Source organism: Rhincodon typus, unplaced genomic scaffold (assembly GCF_021869965.1).
Source record: "Rhincodon typus isolate 14 unplaced genomic scaffold, sRhiTyp1.1 hic_rhity00001454, whole genome shotgun sequence".
Taxonomy (NCBI): Eukaryota; Metazoa; Chordata; class Chondrichthyes; order Orectolobiformes; family Rhincodontidae; genus Rhincodon; species Rhincodon typus.
The window spans coordinates 1-19,473 of NW_025967092.1; the positions used below are offsets into that span (position 1 = coordinate 1).

Sequence of the window (19,473 nt, forward strand, 5' to 3'; positions counted from 1 at the left end):
AACAAAAAAAACCCAGAAATTGAGCTTTTCCAGCATTAACTGAATCCATAATGTTGCTGTGATTCTGCATCACACTCCACCCATCTAACTGACTGAGTTAACCAACCCCAATGAGCTTATAATATACTATACTAGGACCGTTGATTCTTTAAATCTGTCTTGTCTTGGTAAGGTTTAATCTACTTGCACCATCTAAATCAATCGGCATGCCTAAACAGTGTGTGGCTATCGAAATAATCTTTTGGCTCAGAATCCAGCAATCTTATGTTATCCTTACATGTGTCTTATTCAAAATGAAAGTGTATTTATCAAATATAAATGACAAAAAATGACAAAAAAAAAAATGATTTTAATTTACTGAAGTGAATATGGTGTTGATGTCATTTGTGCGCAAGGTATGCACTAATCGTTCAATTTGGCATCCATCACATGGAATGATTGATTGTTTTTATCCTCATCTCTACATAAAAATGTTTTAACTCTTTATAAAAAGTGCATACCTGCATGGAAGACTCCATTACAGAGATCACTGTGATAGCATCTTCAACAGTTACTGTATCTCTAAACATTAGCCTTGCATGAGCTGAAAAACAATTTTTTTTAAGAACATGTGAAGGAAGAGAAAACAGACTATAATATCTGTACAAACTAATTGAACTTGCATTGCTTAAGTATACCAGCAAACAATTATGATTTGTAAATTCATTGGAGGGAAATCGTTCCACAATGCATAATTAAATCAGAACCTATTTGTAAAGAACATGATTTTCTGACTACACAGAGAAATCATCCCTCATTAATTGGCAAATTAAACCAATTTAAAAAAGCCTGCAAGGCTTTCATTGCCTTTTTTTTGGCAACTTGACAGTTTCCAACGTGTTTTGCTATATTGGAACATAAATTATGAACCTCTTGATCTATCTAATATATCCTTCCACAACAATGAGAAGCCACTCAAATTATCCTCATTCTTATGCAGTTTCGAAGAAGTCATATTGGACTTGAATCATTAACTCTGTTTCTCTCTCTACTGATGCTGCCAGGCCTGCTGAGTTCCTCCAACATTCTCTGTTTTTGTTTCAGATTATCTGCTTTATTCCTTTGGGAGCGAATAATGAATACATTTGAGCGAGATATATCTCAGTTGTAAGCCAACTCAAATATGTTTCTTATTTTTTCTATTATCTATCTTATCTTAGAAACATTATTTTCACAGTTAAAGGTTCTTACAGATTATTAGTCCCACCTTAGTTCAAGGATGTAACCTGATAGTAAAATTACAACTGCCTTATAAGCAAAAGATTCAGATAATAGTGCAACCTGAATACAAGATCATTGTCTCGAATTTAGCAATGTGTACAGCAGGTGAGGGTAATTTTATTTAATCTTATTTTCTTCAGTTTTCTGTCCTTACAGGTTTCATGGCAACACTGGGAACTACAATCCCTTGTGGTTCATGTACAGTAATGGCAATGTAAATCACAAGTGAAATGAGGGAATGAAGTAATCAAAAGCTAAATGCAACACGATTTGTGTCATTTTAAGTTTGCACACAATAAGTTTGCAATTGCAATTAAGTAACGTTTGCAGCAGACAAAGACTAGGCAATGGTCAGCTTCAACAAGAACCTAGCTACATTCCTTTGACTTCAATGGCATTTCCATTACCAAATGACCATCAATTTCCAGATGGTATGGGTCTTGACCATTGATACAGCCTCAGCTGGATCAGCTACTTGGATTTCATGACTGGTACATCATGTCAGAAGCTGGTATTCTGTGGCAAGTGGCTTCCCTTCTGACTCCTCAAAGATTCTCCACTAGTTGCAAGACACATGGCAGAAGTGTGATAGAATATTTATCTGGTTACATAGGTGTAGTTGCAGTTACATACAAGAAGCTCCAAACTGTGCCAGACAAAGTAGTCCACTTAAGTAGCATTGAATCCACTGACTAAATACCTATAATGGAACAGCGTGAGCAATGAGCCCCAGAACAGTACGGGGAAACAGTCCCTGAGGAGTGTCCGGGCAGTGAGTCCTGGGTGGAGATAGGTGTTGGACAGGCAGTCCTGGACCTTGTCTTGGAACAGCTAAGTGCCAGTACAGAGTGGGGCTGGGGCTTGGTGCAGAGCGGGGACAGCTGTTAGACTGGGATCTGGCACGGGTGGTCAGACCATGTGCGGAGGCCCTGTACTGAGCTGTCACACTGTAATGTCTATTTGAAATTTCCTACCTTAATGTAATGTCAACCCATTAATAGTGTCCTGTTTTTAACTTATTTTTCAACTCTGTAAGTAAGGCAACTACTTTTATTCCTCTGCTGTATCCAAGAATTGTACCTAGGTACTTACACCCAAGAGGTCGCCACAAGGTGGCAGACATTATAAAAGTCTTTCACTGTACTCCTACAATGGAATACACGTGACAATAAAAAGATATTATATTCTAAATATTGTGGTGTATTCCCTCTATCACCAGTCTACTATTGGGAGGATGTAATTCAGCCACATGATATTGCTTCTTCAGTAGCAACTCGCAAACCTCAATCTCCATTACCTTGAATAGAAACACAATCAAACTGGATCTAAGTTCTAGAAATCCTAACAGAATTGAGTGTATGCGCTTCAGTAGTTTAAGAAGCAGGTTCACCATTACTTTCTCAAGGGCAATTAGGCATTGAAAGTACAGTTCTAAAGGCTTTGTTGTAAAACTTCCAATGATAGTGCAGAATGTCCATATTAGAAACTGTTTAAATCTCATTGCTTTAAATGTGAAGGGCATGATGAGTAATTCCGTCCTTATGCTATAAGAAAGCTTCCCACATTTTATAAGGTAGCAGGGTAATCTTTGTTGACGCTCTCTTTTAGTTTTCCTAATTTCCTCAAATTTCACTCACTTGGACAATTCTACTCATGTCATCATACTGTTCCTTTAAGTCGTCACACTATAGGAGGCAGTGGTAATCTCATGGCTAGTAATCTACAACCCCTGGCTAATGTTCTGGGGACATGGGTTTGAATCCCATTGCAACAGATGGTAAAACTTGAATTTAATAAAAATCTGGAATAATGGTGACCATGTGACCACGGTCGATTGTCGTAGAAATGCATGTGGTTCACTAAGGCCCTTTAGGGAAGGAAATCTGCTGTCATTATCTAGTCAGGCAATTTGTCTCTTAACTGCTCTCTGTGAGAGGGGGATGGATTATAAATGCTGGCCTAGCCAGTAATGCCCTCAACCCATCAACAAATAAGAAAAAAGTTAACATACAGGGCACTTCAATGTTGCTCTCAAGCATCAGCCTAAACAACATGCTCAAGTCCTGGAGCTGGTAAAGACTTCGACTCAAAGGGCCACCATTAACATGCTGACACCACAGTTATCATGTTCACCAGTGAAACAGCCTAAATGAATGGTCAGTTTGTCGTAACCAAAGCTTTCCCTTTAACAGGAAGTTGCAGCACATTATAAGCTATTAACTCAGTCAATTTTGTGCTCCACAGCCACGTGTTAAAGGTCAAACTCTCTCAGTTATCCCATATGCCATCAGCCCACTCAACTTAATGAGAAGCTCTGCTTGCAAAACTGGATGTGGCCTGCTGTTTGAGCTGCTGATGCAGGCATGGCTAACATTTGCAAAACTGGTTTCAGTGCTTTGCAGCATTGAATAACATGGAAAGTTTGTGATTTTTATAATTAATACATTGTGCATGCAATTGGAATCCAAAAGAGTTATGCTCTTGGCAGAGATGTGGGTAACAGTGGTATCACGTAACAGCACCACACAGAACATGATGGAAGGAATAGTTGCTAATGGGATTTTGATAGTCCAGTATATAGAGCTGTGATCTTACCCACTACACTGTGGTAAAGCAAGATATTATGAGAAACAATGTTCAAGGGGCTAAAGCCTTTTTTTCAATAATTACATCTTCACTGCAAACCTACTGCACATTTTAACAAACAAATGATCCAAAACAAATAAAAGCAAAATACTGCAGATGCTGGAAATCTGAAACAAACTCAGGGAATGCTGGAGAAACTCAGCAGGTCTGGCAGTATCTGTGGAAAGAGAAACAAAATCAACGTTCTGAGTCTTGTATGGCTTTTCTTCAGAACCACTCCTTCTCCAATTCTAAAGAAGAGTCATATGATAACTCTGTTTCTCTCTCCACAGATGCTGCCAGCCCTGATGACTCCGCCCAAAACAAATGGTATTTTATAAAATGAAACGACAGCTAAATTTAATGTTGGTAGAAAAAAGGCTTCTGCATGAAATGTTGTCACAACACCAATGTTTCCAAATATGTTTTATATCCAATGGTTTGACAGTGAAACAAAGCAATCAGCAGGTTTCACAAATACTGTGATGCTAATAATCTTCCCAGCAGTTAGAACAAGTCATTGCCAGACACATGCAGAGCAGCAAACTGTATCTCACAAGCATTTCAAGGTAGAGCTAACTACTGAAATTAAAATAAAATACTGCAAATGCTGAAAATCTGAAATAGAATGGATATTATTAAACTAGAAAGAGCGCAGAAAAGTTTTACTAGGATGCTACCTGGACTGGAAGGTTTGAGTTATAAGGAGAGGTTAGATAGGCTGGGGCCTTTTGTCCCTGCAGTGTAGGGGACCGAGGATTGAATTATAGAGATTCCAAAAAATCATGAGAGGCACAGATAAAGGTAGAAAGCCAACGGCTTTTCCCCATGGTAGGGGAGTCTAAAACTAGAGGGCATAGGTTTAAGGTGAGAGGGGAGAGATACAAAAGAGTCCAGAGGGGACGTTTTTCACACAGAGAGTGCTGAGCGTCTGGATCAGGTTGCCAGAGGTAGTGGTGGAAGCGAGTACAATTTCATCATTTCAGAAGCATTTAGACAGGTACATGGATAGGACAGGTATGGAGGGATATGGACGACACGCAGGCAAATGGAACTAGTTTAATTGTGAAAACTGGGTGGCATGGGCAATTTGGGCCAAAGGGCCTGTTTCCATGCTGTAAACCTCTACAACTCTAATCACAATATGCTGGAGAAATTCAGCAAGTCTGGCAGTAACAGTGGAGAGAGGACCTGTCAGTTATACGGCTGTATTTATATGAATATGCAATTGGAATCCAAAAGAGTTATGCTCTTGGCAGAGATGTGGGTAACATTATTCAGAAAAGGCTATTTGCATACTTAAAAAAATGAAATTGGTGACCAAAAATCCAAAGAATCTTACCTTCAGCTAAACGGACCAAGCTCTCAAGCATGCGTATTGTAGTCCTCGCTGCATTTCTAAACCCGCTTTGACGCTGTACTTGGTAATATTTCACAAGGATTTTATTTGCTTCACCAGAAATCTTAGGTTGTAAAGTTTTGATGAGACAAAAATAAGTTTTCATTTTCTCCATACTCCACAATTTGTCAGAGATTGTTGGGCAAGCTAAATCATTTAATAAAAATAAGACATATTGCTGTAAGACATAATTCAATGCAAACTTCACATGTTTGTTTAAACTATGAAAATGTTACTAAAAGCATACTAAGCAAAATTGAGAAAAGAAGATTAACTGCTTTTCTTAAAAAAAGCAGACCTTTATTTTCCAGAATGAAAGAAGCTATGACTTTGTCCCATTCTTCATTTTTGGTATCCAGGAGTACCAATACTAGATCAAATCTGCTCAGAAGTGGACTGGCAATTGCTGTATTTACAGTGATAGATTCATCAGGATCGTACTGGCCTTTTGGATTTGTAGCTGCAAGGACAGTTGTTCTTGTGTTCAACTTGCATACTAGGCTAAATATGGAGAAAGTAAGATTAGTATCAATCTGCTGTGTTAATTTTACATGTGGAAAATATTCCATTCACACATTTCAGTACAGTTCTAGTAGAATTTTTATTTACATACCCAGTTCATTTCTTTAAAGTTAAAAATATAGCAACAATCCTTTATTTATATAGAGCTTCACATATGGAAGTAATGGACTGGATTTTCCCAACCTGGAAATTATTAAACTTGAGAGGGTTCAGAAAAGATTTACCAGGATGTTGCCGGAGGGTTTGAGTTATAAAAATAGGCTGGATAGGTTGGAACTTATTTCACTGGAGGGTAGGAGGTGAGGGGTGATAACAACCTTAGAGAGGTTTATAAAATCATGAGCAGCATAAATACGGTGAATAGCAAAGGTCTTTTCCTTAAAGAGAGGAGTTCAAAACTCGGGGATATATTTTTAAGGTGAGAGGAGAAAGATTTAAAAAGGACACAAGGGCAACTTTTCTTTTTACAGTGAGTGATTTGTTTGTGGAATGAACTGCCAGAGAAGTTGGTAAATGCAGGTACAGTTAGAGCATTTAAAAAAAAACATTTGGATAAGTTCATGAATAGGAAAGGTTTGGTTTGATATGGGCCAAACGCAGGTAGGTGGGACTAGTTTACTTTGGGAACATGGTCAGTGTGGACTAGTTGGACTGAAGGGTTTGTTTCCATGCCGTATGACTCTACGACTATGACTAAATCCTAATAGTGTTGGGCTGGCTTCACAAATGGTGGGTGGGACTGGAATCAGAGATTTCTGCCCTCATTGCCAGTGCTAGAAATTTTCATCATGTGGGACAGCATGCACATTGCTGTACCAACATGGTCAGCACCATTGTGAAAGTGTATAAATATGAACTTCAGCAATTTTGCAAACAGCACTGACCAGAACTACCTGGTAGAACACTGGAACACAACATCAAGCAATATCCCTATTCCTTGTTCCCACCTAAAAAGTGAAGATGTGGCCCATAATGTCTCAATACTCATTACAGGCCAGGATCAGGAAGGAAGACATTTAACATCCAAGATATATCATATTCTGGTAACAATAGAAATAATATTTAACCAGTCTATTCTAAAACATATCTGCTAAAATTACAGCAAGATGTAGAGACCCACATAAATTTAAGGGGCAAACCTGGATTGAAGTAGACAGTTGAATCAGACATTCTCCTAAGTTAGAATCAAAGAGCTAGGTTCTAAAGAATATTTTTGAATGCAAGGAGAAACAAAGTAGGAGGAAAGGTTTACATTAGTGAGAGACCTGCAGGGTGTTGAGATCAAACACACTGCTACTAACGGTGGAAAGGAGGAAGGAGATTGTAGCAGAGTTTCACCTCCTGCACATGTAATAGAGGCTTATCCCACTAACTAATCAAATTATAGATGGAGTGCTTCCTTTATTCTGAGTTTTTAAAGTCATCAGTCATCCTACTGGGAAATGGAGCGCACTTCAGACAAGTAGAAGGGAAAAGGCTTGATTTAGACTTGTCCTCAGATATAGGCAAGGCTGCATTTATTGTTCATGGCCACTTGCTCTCAGATTTAGAAATATATACTATGATTAAGCAGAGTCAGCATGGCTTCATGAAAAGGAAGTGACAAGCAGTATAGATAAAGGGGAAACAGTAATATGATATATTTGGATTTTCAGAATGCTACTGAAGAAATTAAGACCCCTATGGTAATAGAGGTAGTATATTAGCATGGATAAAGGATTGGCTAACTAGTAGAAGACAGAGTTGAGATAAGGGAAGCATTTTAAGGATGCCAACTTGTAACTAGTGGTGTGGTACAGGGATCAGTGCTGGGCCCATAGTTATTTATAATGTATATTCATGTCTTGGATGAGGAAAGTGAATGCACTCTATCAAGTTTGCAGATCACACAAAAATCAGTGGGAAGGCATATACTGAAGAATACACAAAGCCTGTGGAGGGATACAGACAAATTAAGCAAGTTGGCAAAAACTTGGCAGATGAAGTGTACTGTGGGAAAATGTGAGGTTATGCACTACAGCAGGAAGAATAGAGGAGCTGAATATTGTTTAAATGGAGAAAGATCTCAGAGAGATACAGAATAGAGGGATTTGAGAGGCCTCATTCAAACAGACATAAAGTAACAGACCTTTTGGTCCAACTCATCCACGCAGACTAGGTTTCCCAAAGTGAACAAATCCCATTTCTCTGCGTTTGACCTATATCCCACTATGTATCAGAAAAAAGCTAGCATTCAAGTTCAGTGGGTAATAGGGAAGGCAAATTGAATGTTGGTCTTTCTTTCAAAAGGAATAGAGTATAAAAGTAGGGACACTTTGCTAAAACTACACAAGGCACCAATCAGTTCACACCTGGAATGCTGCCAACAGTTTTGTGTGCCTTATCTAAGGAAAGATAAACTGGCATCAGAGACAGTCCAGAGAAGATTCACCAGACTGGTACCAGGTATGGAGGAACTGTGTGTTATAAGGAGAGATTGAGCAGGTTGGGCCTGTACTTATTGGAATTTAGAAAAATGAGCAGTGGCCTTATCAAAATATACAAAATTCCTTGGGGGCACTTGATATGGTTGATACAGAAAGTTTGTTTCCCTTTAGGAGAGTACATGACCAGAGGGCATAATCTCAGAATAAGGGATGGCATAGTTATGACAGAGACGAGGAGGATTTTTTTTTTCTCTCTCAAAGTGCAGTAAATCTGTGGAATTCTTTGGTAAAGCGGGCTGTTGAGGCTGTGTCATTAAGTGTATTCAAAGCTGAAATATTCAGATTTTTAATCAGTAAGGGAATCAAGGGTTATGGGGAAGAGGCAGCAAAGTGGAATTGAGGATTATCAGATCAGTCACAATCTCATTGTATAGTGGAACAGAATTGATGGGTTGAATGGCCAACACCTTATGTAGTACTTGAGAGTGAACTACGTAATCATGGAACTGGAGTCACATGCAAGTTCCCTGGAAGACATTAGCAAATTGGTTAGATTTATGCAACAAATTTGGCAGCTCATTCTCATTGTATGAGATTGATTGAATCAAATTTCAAACTTTGACACTGCAGAATTTATATCCTCAATCTCCGAATTGCTGGTGCTTCACTGTATATATCTCTTCCAGATGCACAATAGCAGTAAATCAGAAGTGCACTCTTGCAGCCTTGCACAGAAAGTGTACTGAGTGGTCACCATGCCAGTGAAGAAACTGTAGTAATATTAAAACAACTTTTGCAGTAAATTGACCACATGGAAGCAAATGCTAATACATAGTTTGGGCAAGGTTATTTTAATAGTACTTCACTCTATAAGTTGATTAAATCATCAATAATGTTGAATACAATTATGACAACCTTCCAACAATTCTGCATAACATTTCATATTTTAATCCATGATTATAGAGAATATTTGGATCAAATATTGATCAATTGCCTTTGGGATAAGTCTTATAACTTATTGTCTAAAACAGCATACAAATTGTTATACTTAAATTCATTGGTCACTTTTGTGTTGCCAGACAGACATTGGGATCCAAATTCTTAAAACATCTTTGATCATAGTTTACAAATTTGAAAGATGAAAATGAGCATCTTACCCTGCCTTTGCCACACTTATAGTTTGCTGCTCCATTGCCTCATGAATGCTGCTTTTATCATGTTCTTTAATACTATTAAATTCATCAATACAGCACAGACCTCCATCTGCTAGAACCAGTGCTCCTGCTTCCAGGTTCCACTCTCCAGAGTCCTTTACTGCAGTCACAGTCAAACCTGCAGGAAACACCAGGTGCAAAAAAAAAATACACATTCTAATCTCATGACTCACGAAAATTAACTGTAGTACATTTCCAATCACTTTTCTAAAGAGTATTAATTCTCCAGGTATGGACAGTACTACTGAAGTCTAGTTTTATTGCTCAGGCCTGTCGCTCCTTAGAAGGTGGAATGAACTTTCTTGTTACACGATTGCAGTCCATGTGATATCCCACAGCATGACTTGGACTTTTTGATCCAGTAACACAAATTTATAATGGGAAATGTTCCCAGGATGGGAAGGCTATAGATTTTTAATGTTCAGATTGGAGTAGTTTTCCTTGGTGAATTTATTTCGGTACTCTGAATAATAATGCTAAGGCTGGGACATCAAGGGTTCACAGCTAATTAAAAGTTAACTAACTCTGCAACCAATTATTTCTTTGAATTATATGGAATACACCTCAATATTCTGTTTTCTGCCATAGTCTACATGTAATATTCCAGGTATAACACTAACATTGGTCAGTGATACAATCTTTTAAAACAAACCATCAAAGGAAAGGTAAATGCTCATAATAGAAACATGTCAGTGAACAAATGTTGTGCTATGCAGATAAATAAATGCTTCAGTAAAAGTAACTGAACAAAAAGGAATTGATGTTATTAGTTTTCATCCTGGAATAACAACAGGTTCCTCATGACAATTGCTGGAAATCTTACAAAAATCGGCAAATAGACTTCTCCGCGATTTTTCTTATAGTACTGAAACGATTAGAACGAAACAACTTGCAATAAGCGGTTATCGACAAACATGCACTGTCATTTCAGCAATAATAATACCATCTTACATGTCTCTGAAGTTCTGATCATACCAAATGAAAAATACTGTAATGGGTTCAAAAAGCCAAAAATTAAAAGAAGAGACACCCAACCTATGCAATTCACTAGCACATAAATTGGATACAGATGGTCCATAAAAAGGCAGTTCTGTAAGTAATTTCTTCAAATCAAATGCTATATAACCAAAACTGCAATATGAAAGAAATTAACTCTGCGTAATCTATGATTTGGTTGAGTAATTTTTTTTTCATGTATTGCTTTAGTATTTTAAGTTAATACTGGATGGTCTCATGTCCTATGTAGCCTTCCTTGCTGATAATTCAGTGGCACTCTTTTCCCTAAAATTTTTCACAAATTATCAGCTTTAGAGAGCAATGAATTTACCTTGCAGATCAGGCAAAGTAATGGAGATTAAAAAAAAGCTAATGACATAATAGTGTAAGCAGGTTACTTAAGGAACTTCAGAAAATCAAGTTGGGTTTGTTCTTCCCAACAAGCCGAACAACCTTTGATTTTGCAAGCTTGTAAGTAATGAACATAACTGGAGGCAGGAAGTGGTTGGCAGCTGATAGTTTGAAAGGTGGTGTAAAGGTAATGTGCGTAATTAGTTGGTCACTAATGAGAGAAAAAACAGTCATAATGTTTTTTGTTAAAATAGGAATTTGAGATACCTTAATATGAAGATCATATAAGTTTATAAAAGATATCAATCATGTTCCTGATCAGTTTTTTTCTCTAAAGAGAAAAATTTACCTCTATCAGCTTCGTAACAGAACTTGGCATTTCAAAACTGAAATTATCTTTGTTTGCCATACTGTACCGATCTTATCATATTCCTTTACACTTTTGTTAATGAATCAATATGCTTTTAGAGACACTATTGCAGAGCTTCCATGCTTCTTTCACTAATAAATTGATAAAGGACAGCATTAATTTATTTTGACAATCAATAACGTACTGTCTATGTCCTAACATGGATTAAAACATGCATTGGGAGAGGCAGCCAGATGTATTCCTAGAGCTGTGCTATCTGTCTGAGTTTTCCCCTTTCACTGCTATAATCCACGTACCAGATTCGAGCACTTTCCTTTAGGAGGTTATTTTAGTTTCGGTAATCTGATATTAGTCTCCTTGGATGTCTGGACTGCACTTCACTGTCACTAAACATTACATCAACTCAAATGGATTGGTTGAGGTTTGAAACTTGGTTCTATTCCTTTGATCTACCAATGGGTAATTCTGTTTTCCCTGTACCCCTATTGGTCTCCACCAGCGATATCTGCTATAGGGTATGTTTCCTTTTCATTTTCCTTGGCTTTGGAAATGGTTTTTCTTGTAATCTCCATATTCTATGGCGCGCTACTGCCCTCAGATGGCTGTTCAGCTTCTGCTATTCTCCACTGTGCCACTTCCACTAAATGAAGCTTCTCCGTCCCTATCTCCTAGCCAGTATGAGAACTCCTTGCTGCTCTTCAAAATTACCATGAAGGCATCTGTTAACCAGATGTCTATCTTTGTCCTGTTGTCTTTTGTCACTTCCTATCCTTTTAATTCATTCAGGCTCTTTCCTGACCTTTTCTGACACTGCTAGCTAGACTTCAGCACTGTTCAATTCAAATGATCTTTCTTAACTCACTGAACATTTTGCTGTCCCTGTTACACTTCTGAACCTCTCCTCCCCTTCCTGATGGCTTTCTCTAGCCTTGCCCATCTCTCTGGACAGACCATGTCTTTTTGAGGGGTACATTTTGCTGCTGGCCAATAAAAGACATTATCTCAACTAATAAATTATGGATATTGTAGAATCATAGAATCTCTACAGTGTGGAAGCATGCCATTTGGCCTATCAAGTCCATACCAACCCTCTGAAGAACATCAGATCCAAACCCACCCCCCTACCCTGCATGTCTCATGGCTAAACCACCTAGCCTGTACATCCCTTGACACTATGGACAATTTAGCATGGTGAATCCACTTAACCTGCACATCTTTGGACTATGGGAGGAAAGCCACACAGACTGCCACCAGCTACCTATTCCACCAACTTGTCTATGCCTTTCCAAAGTTCTACACTATCCTACTCACCGTTTACAAGGATTCCAAGATTTGTATCATTTGCAAATTGCACCCAGACTAAGATCTAGCTAATTATTATAAATCAGGAAAAACAATTGTCCCAACACTGACCCCGTGGAACTCCATTACAAATCTTCTCCCAGCCAGAGGAGCATCCATTTTCCATTTCTCTGCTTTCTGTCACTCAGAAATTTTGTGTCTACGTTGTCAATTGTCCCTTTTATTCCATGAGTTTTAACTTTGCACACATGAGTGGTGCGCATCTTTGTTTCAAAAGCCTTCTGGAGGTTCATTGACACACATCAACCTCATCAGAAAACCATCAGTCAGTTGGGTGACTGTCTGTGTGAAGCTCGCACATTCCCCCTGTATCTGCGTGGGTTTCCACTGGGTGCTCTGGTTTCCTCCCCCAGTCCAAAGATGTGCAGGTTAGGTGCATTGGCCATGCTATATTTCCCTGTAGTGTCTATGGATGTGTAGGCTAGGTGCACATGCAGGCTAGGTGGATGAGCCATGGTAAATATGTGATTACAGGAATAGGGTGGATCTGGGTGGAATGCTCTTTGGAGGGTCAGAGTAAACTTAATGGGCTGAATACCCTCTGTCTGCACTGTAGGGATTCCATGATAATTCTATGGAAGTTAAATATATTGTTTTCCAGATGAAATTCGTGTTGACTCTCCTTAATTAACTGCATTTGCCCATATGATGATTTATTTTGTATGAATCATTGATGTTTCAGAAATTGCTATAAACAAAGTTAAATCGACTGGCTTATGTCCTAAACTATTATTTAGCAAAGTCTTTACTTTGGCAATTTTCCAGCACTCTGGCACCACCAAGTCTAAAGAAGTCTGAAAGGTAATCATCAGTGCCGCTAATTTCCATTCTCACCATCCTTGGAAGCATCTCATTATTTCCCAGTGCCCCGTCAATTTTAAGTACAGGCAGTTTATCCAATACCACATGTTTGTCAATTTTAAATCTTCTAAATAACTCCTGATTTAGACTTAATTGCTTTCCCCTTATTCTGACCCGATTTATTAACTTTCTATTTTCTATTCTAGTGCTGTCTAACTTTCCCAGTGTTTTGTGCACCTTGAATTCCCATGTGACATTACCTCATTATTCCCATACCCCTGCTGTGTTAGCCTAAACCTCCCTCAATAACACCAGCAAAACTACCAACGAGGAAATCAGTCCCCGCTTTGTCCAGGAGCAATCATTTGGTCTGTACAGGTCTCATGTTCCTGAAAGCCTATCTCAATACTCCATGATTCTAAAGCCTTCCCTCCTGCCCCAACTTTATAGTTCATTTGTGTTTTTCTCCTATTTCTATACTCACTTGCAAGTGGTACTAAGAATAATCCAAAGATTATTATTTTTGAGATCCTGCTTGCTAATTTTCTACCTATCTCCCCAAATTCTGACTGGAGGACTAGATCCTTGTTCGTAGATCCAATAACCTACACTATTGGTTGCAGATTGCTCACTTGTCTACTGAGGGTATGATGCAACTGCTCAGTGGCCCTTGACCCTGGCATCAGAGAGGCAATCCATCACCTTGGATTCATGTCTGCTGTCACAGAAACTCTATCTGTTCCTCTAACTATCAATTCACTTATCACTACAGCTCTTCCAGTCTATCTTGTAACCCCTCGCACAGCACCAGAGTCACAATGTTAAGGACTTGGCTCTGGCTGCGCTTTCCAGACAAACCATCACTCTCAACAATATTTAGAACGGAATACTGTTTGGATAATGGGATGCACTGTAGGAACTACCAGCCTGTTCCTTTTTGACTACCTGGTGGTTATCCATTCCTTCTCTTTCTGTGCTTTTTCAAGGTTGCTTCAACTCTGCCATTCCCTCATTTTATTAATTAGCCTTGGTCCTGCTCACGCAAAATAAGAACTTAGTTGTAAGGATAAGGGTAGACAGCCACGGTAAATTGCCCATAGTGTCCAGTGATGTATTGCTATCAGGAGAACCTTACTGGTACTGATAAACCTAACTATTAACTAACAGACTTTACCAGTTGCAATAAACCTTAGTTAAAGCACCCCCTTCCCCAATGCACCAATTCTCACATGAACCAAATTCCCCACTATATTTAGACTGTATCTCACTCAGGCAGAGTTACCTGACTGCATCCTTGACTAATATGAGTTCAGATTGGAAAGGGTATGGAATCTTGGTACACAAGGAAAATTACCTCACAAAAAGTTTTCGTAGATGGCATCAATCTTAAATGCCTGTAGCCACTGCTCAAAAATGAGCTGCTTAGGTCTTTCAAATTCAAGGTATGTTTGGTCAGGCCATTTCCTGTGGGTATGGAATTTTTGCAAGAATAACTGTGGCATCAATTGGCACACAGTTTAAATAGCCCCTTTTGCTGCTACATAGGTGTCTGCATTCTCCCGAGACAAGATGGAGTAAACTTTGTGAACTTTTCCAGTCAGATTGCTCTGCAACAGCAGTGTACATTGTTAGATGGGGCACTTTAACTACTGTACTAACTATTTAGATGCGATAAAGAAGGCATCTACCTCCTGTTTATCAAAGATAATGATTAAATGACCAAGCTTATATACTTCAGACCTTGTTAGGGGTGGTTTGCTCACAAATGACACCTTCACTGGGCACTTTGGGTAGACCTTTTGAGGCGGTAAGGTGGCTCAGTGGTTAGCACTGCTGCCTCACAGCACCAGGGACTCGGGTTCAATTCCACCCTCCGGTGACTGTCCATGTGGAGTTTGCATATTCTCCCCGTGTCTGCATGGGTTTCCTCTGGGTGCTTCGGTTTCCACCCACAGCCCAAAGATGTGCAGGTCAGGGTGGACTGGCCATGGTAAATTGCCCATAGTGTCCAGTGATGTATAAGTTAGATGGATTAGCCATGGGAAATGCAGGGTTACAGAGATAGAATAGGGGTGTGAGTCTTGGTGGGATGATCTTTGGAGAGTTAGTGTGAACTTGTTGGGCCAAATGGCCTGTTTCCACACTGTAGGGATTCTTAGATTCTAAACCCCCCTTGACTCAAGCTATTTCAATTTCAACTCCAATTCTAATTCATGAAATTCTACTTCTTATCTCCATTCTTGTTCATGCCTCTTTCATTTTATTATTCTTGTCTCGCTTTTTTTCCTTCCCATTTCTTTGAATTACTTCCAATCTAGTTTTAATTTATCTGTTGCCATGTCTTCAATTTTCACCTCTTGAAATTTTGCCAACTGCTTTGTAATTTCTGTTTTCCTGGCTTTTGGACAGAATTCTACTTCTAAGTGATGACTGAGCTGTTAATTCTCACCAGTCTCATTTCATTTGACTTAATGATCTGACTTCCCAAGCTGGACACCAATTACAGATTGCACTAAGAAACAGGGCTTTTGCAAAAGAAAGAAGCCATCATTTTGTTCATGATTATTGGATTGAATTTTAAGATTTGTGACCTACAGCTCCACTTATTAGATAGAAACAGAAGGTTTCTTCATACCTGACTGGGTGGACTAGTTTCACTATCTTGGCAAAAAAGTTAATTTCAATTCAAATGACTTTGTTGATTTTGTGAAGCTTGGTTAACCTGTGTGGTCAGTCATTTGCCATGGCCGTTTTGAGTTAGTGATGTTTCATTTTCAAAACCATTTTAGTCTACAAAAGTTCCAGATATTGAAATCAGTTGATGGAATTTGAAAAATCAACAGTTCATTATTTTTATAAAATCATCATCGTGACACTGACCACTGACATAAAAAGGTTTTTGTTTGCGTAATTCTCTACATATGTACTTTTCTCCACCAATCCCGGTGCCTCCTTTACAAAAATATGCTATTATACAAGTACATTAGTTCATAACCTTTGTATGATTAAAAGCCTCATTTTCTCTATACTACATAGTAAATCACAATTGTCAGGCCAAAATACAATTACCTAAAAGAAGATTTCAAATACTGTGAAGATAATCAAGACTATTGGATATTCCGAATTTCATCTTAAATTGAAAATACATTGTGTTACAGGATTTTATTGTGCAATATTTAAATATTGCAAGCATTTAAATATTTTACTTGCCTGCACTAGTAGATCCAATTCCTGCAGTCAGCACTGAACGGGGCACAATTTTTGCCGCATATTTAAGAAATTGAGATTTCCCTGTCCCAGGATCTCCTACCAGTAAAAGATGGGGTTCTCCTTCAAAACAAAGAATGCATATTAATAAATGCATACTCCTTTATTAATTAATTAGACTCAATCAAACTGTCCCAGTAAAATGAACATGCATCACTCATTGGCAGGCAAAACAGTCTAGTAAAGCACAGTATTCCTGAGGTGAGGTTGTAATCAAAATGTTCCGAAGTGAACAACAGTGGGAACACATCTTGAGGAATCAGGTGTTAACATGTCTGTGATTTTCCAAGGAGCAGTGTGAGCACACAGCACTCCTTTCTGAAATGCCTGACTTACCACATATTCACAATCAATCTTTAAGGGGAAATACAAGAATGAAAGTCACAAGAATTTGTAATAACATATTTTGTACCACTGTAGGTAGTTCAGAATATTACATTTCTCTTGACTGAATGATTTAACTTCCCAAGCTGGACAGCTATTGCAGATTGCACTAGGTAACTGATTTGCTTTTGCAAAAAAAAAGTCAAAAATTTTTTCATTATTATTGGCCTGAATTTTAAGATTGACCGGTAGCTCCACTTATTTGATAAAAACTGAGGGTTTCTTCATAATTGACTGCGTGGACCAGTTTCATTACCTTTTAACAAAAATGTTAATTCCAATTTAGAGGATTTTGTTTATTCCATGTTGGTTTTGTGAAACCTGGCTAACCTGGTCAGTCAATTGCTATGGCCAATTATCAACTAATTCATTCAGCTGCAGGTGGGCTGCTACTATATGGTATAATGCTTGGGGGTGGGATGGATGAGTGACTGCCAGAGGTACAGCCTTTCAACTGAATGGTGCAATGCAACTTATTATGGAAGGATCATATGAAGCGACAAAGCTTGATGAAATAACTGAATTTCACTCATATCCAGTAGAAGATGATCATGCTAATGACATTGATTTTTTTTTAAAGAGGCGGTGTTTGTTCGTTTGGTACTTCACTTGAAAAGAAACACGTTTGGATTTGGTATCATTTGATCAAAGTAGAATTATATATGGGACAAAGGAGAGAGTTTTTTTTATCCCAGAAAGAGAGAGACCAAGTAGTGATCTCACAAATGTATCGTAACCTCTTATGATGCCAAGCAAAGTAAATCCAGAATATTACTCTAAATCAAGCTGCAACAGCAGTGACAATGTCACTGAAATTCCAAATGGCGACAGGCAACATTACGACTAAGAGCAGAAATTTCCTCTTGCTGGAGGTGCAACAGAGGTGACAAAAAGAGGAAGAAATGGGCCATGCTGTCCTTAGTACATACTCTCCCACTTCTCGACACATCACTAAGTTCTGGGTGAGAAGGTTCATGGGTGACCTTCATGAGCCATCACCAATTAAGGCCCAAATGGTCAATTAATGTCCACTTATGGGCCTCAACGTACCACCTCCCAACTACCTGCTTTCCCAGGAGAAATAAATAGTTCTGAAGAAGGGTAACTGGACCTGAAATGTTCATTCTGATTTCTCTCCACAGATGCTACCAGACCTGCTGAGATTTTCCAGCAATTTCTGTTTCAGTTTAGAAACAAAAGGTGTTAATTTCCCAACTGGAAAACAAGGAATGACTTGCCTGCCAGAATTGGGCATCCTCAATTGTTCCAATCAAGAGCAAGTGCAGGCATGAATGGGTTGAGCAGTAGAGGGGTAATATCCGAAAACCAACCAACTGCCTTACCTCAGAACCCCATGAAATCCCCTCCCCTATAACTCCAACCCCGTGAAGAGTTTAAAATGACTTGCCTTCTCACAACCCATAAGGAGTTGGCCTTTATTTCTTTTGGACACGGATTTTGTTGGCCTCCAATTGGCTGACAGCCTCTGGCAAACTTAGACCCTAGTATTGAGACCTACAATAGACCAAGAAATTCATCTCTGGGTTTCCTGTCAGCTCTTACTGAGCAGACTGAAATGTGATGGATTGCGTATTCTTAGTGGTGGGGATGACTTGTCAGTCACCACCTAACATGTTTGCCCCCACATTTTAAAATAAAAGGAGAATCGTGGCCTTAAATTAGGAAATGATTTTTAACTATGTGATCAATGCGCAGAAGGAAAATCCATGTATTATTCAAGAAACAACGAGACAGGGAGATTGTGATGTTCTGAACAGATCGAAAGACATTCCTCGGTCAGAATTTACTTCTGATTTTGTGGAAATGCTACCTTGAAACTTTTCCGATTAAAAAGAAAAGAAAATCAACTGAAATTATTTTTTAAAAAATAGTCAAGGTGTGTGAGAAAAATTAGTACTGCAGACTAATTAAAAGGAACTAAATTAATTAAATAATTAATTAATATTTCACATCTACTGCTCTAATACCAACCTCTAACCTTTGTGCCTGCTCCATCAGTTCTTTGCACTCCACCTGCCAACACCATGGCAACAGCTAGTTTAACCACGTACATTCCGAATACCTGTGGACAAAGGCTGGCCAGAATTTCGTTTCTTCCTTGAAAATAAAAATAAGAAAAGCTTCTAATAAGAAAGCAGCACATGCCATTATTTAGCACCAAACAAGACATTATTTGTGTCTGCATAAAAACACAAATTCTCCTAAAGAAAATCTCTCTCATTGCCAGCCTTAGATGAAACTACAACTTAATTCTACTCCTTAAATAAAGGCTGAACCCTGGTTTCAAGCAACTCTTCCATCTTGGACCATTTATTTTTCAGTTTTTCATCGAATCCTGTCATGCATATGCTACATGGTGCAGGGCTGGATGAACACAGCAGGCCAAGCAGCATCATAGAAAAGCTTTTCTGATGAAGGGTCTAGGCCCGAAACGTCAGCCTCTCTGCTCCTATGATGCTGCTTGGCCTGCTGTGT

At 38.7% G+C, this 19,473-nt stretch overlaps 1 protein-coding gene across 1 annotated transcript in view; it reads right to left on the reverse strand.

Annotated features, from left to right (window-relative positions):
* Positions 1–464: 464 nt before the first annotated feature.
* LOC109919069 (DNA helicase MCM9) overlaps positions 465–19,473 on the reverse strand; it is a gene marked incomplete at both ends in the record, with an annotated part of 21,776 nt that continues 2,767 nt past the window's right edge. The window contains 6 exons of the mRNA XM_048592565.1: positions 465–583; positions 5,228–5,431; positions 5,583–5,785; positions 9,390–9,564; positions 16,537–16,656; positions 18,970–19,095. Of these exons, the coding sequence (XP_048448522.1) occupies positions 465–583; positions 5,228–5,431; positions 5,583–5,785; positions 9,390–9,564; positions 16,537–16,656; positions 18,970–19,095 (947 nt within the window). The remainder of the gene's footprint in view (positions 584–5,227; positions 5,432–5,582; positions 5,786–9,389; positions 9,565–16,536; positions 16,657–18,969; positions 19,096–19,473) is intronic.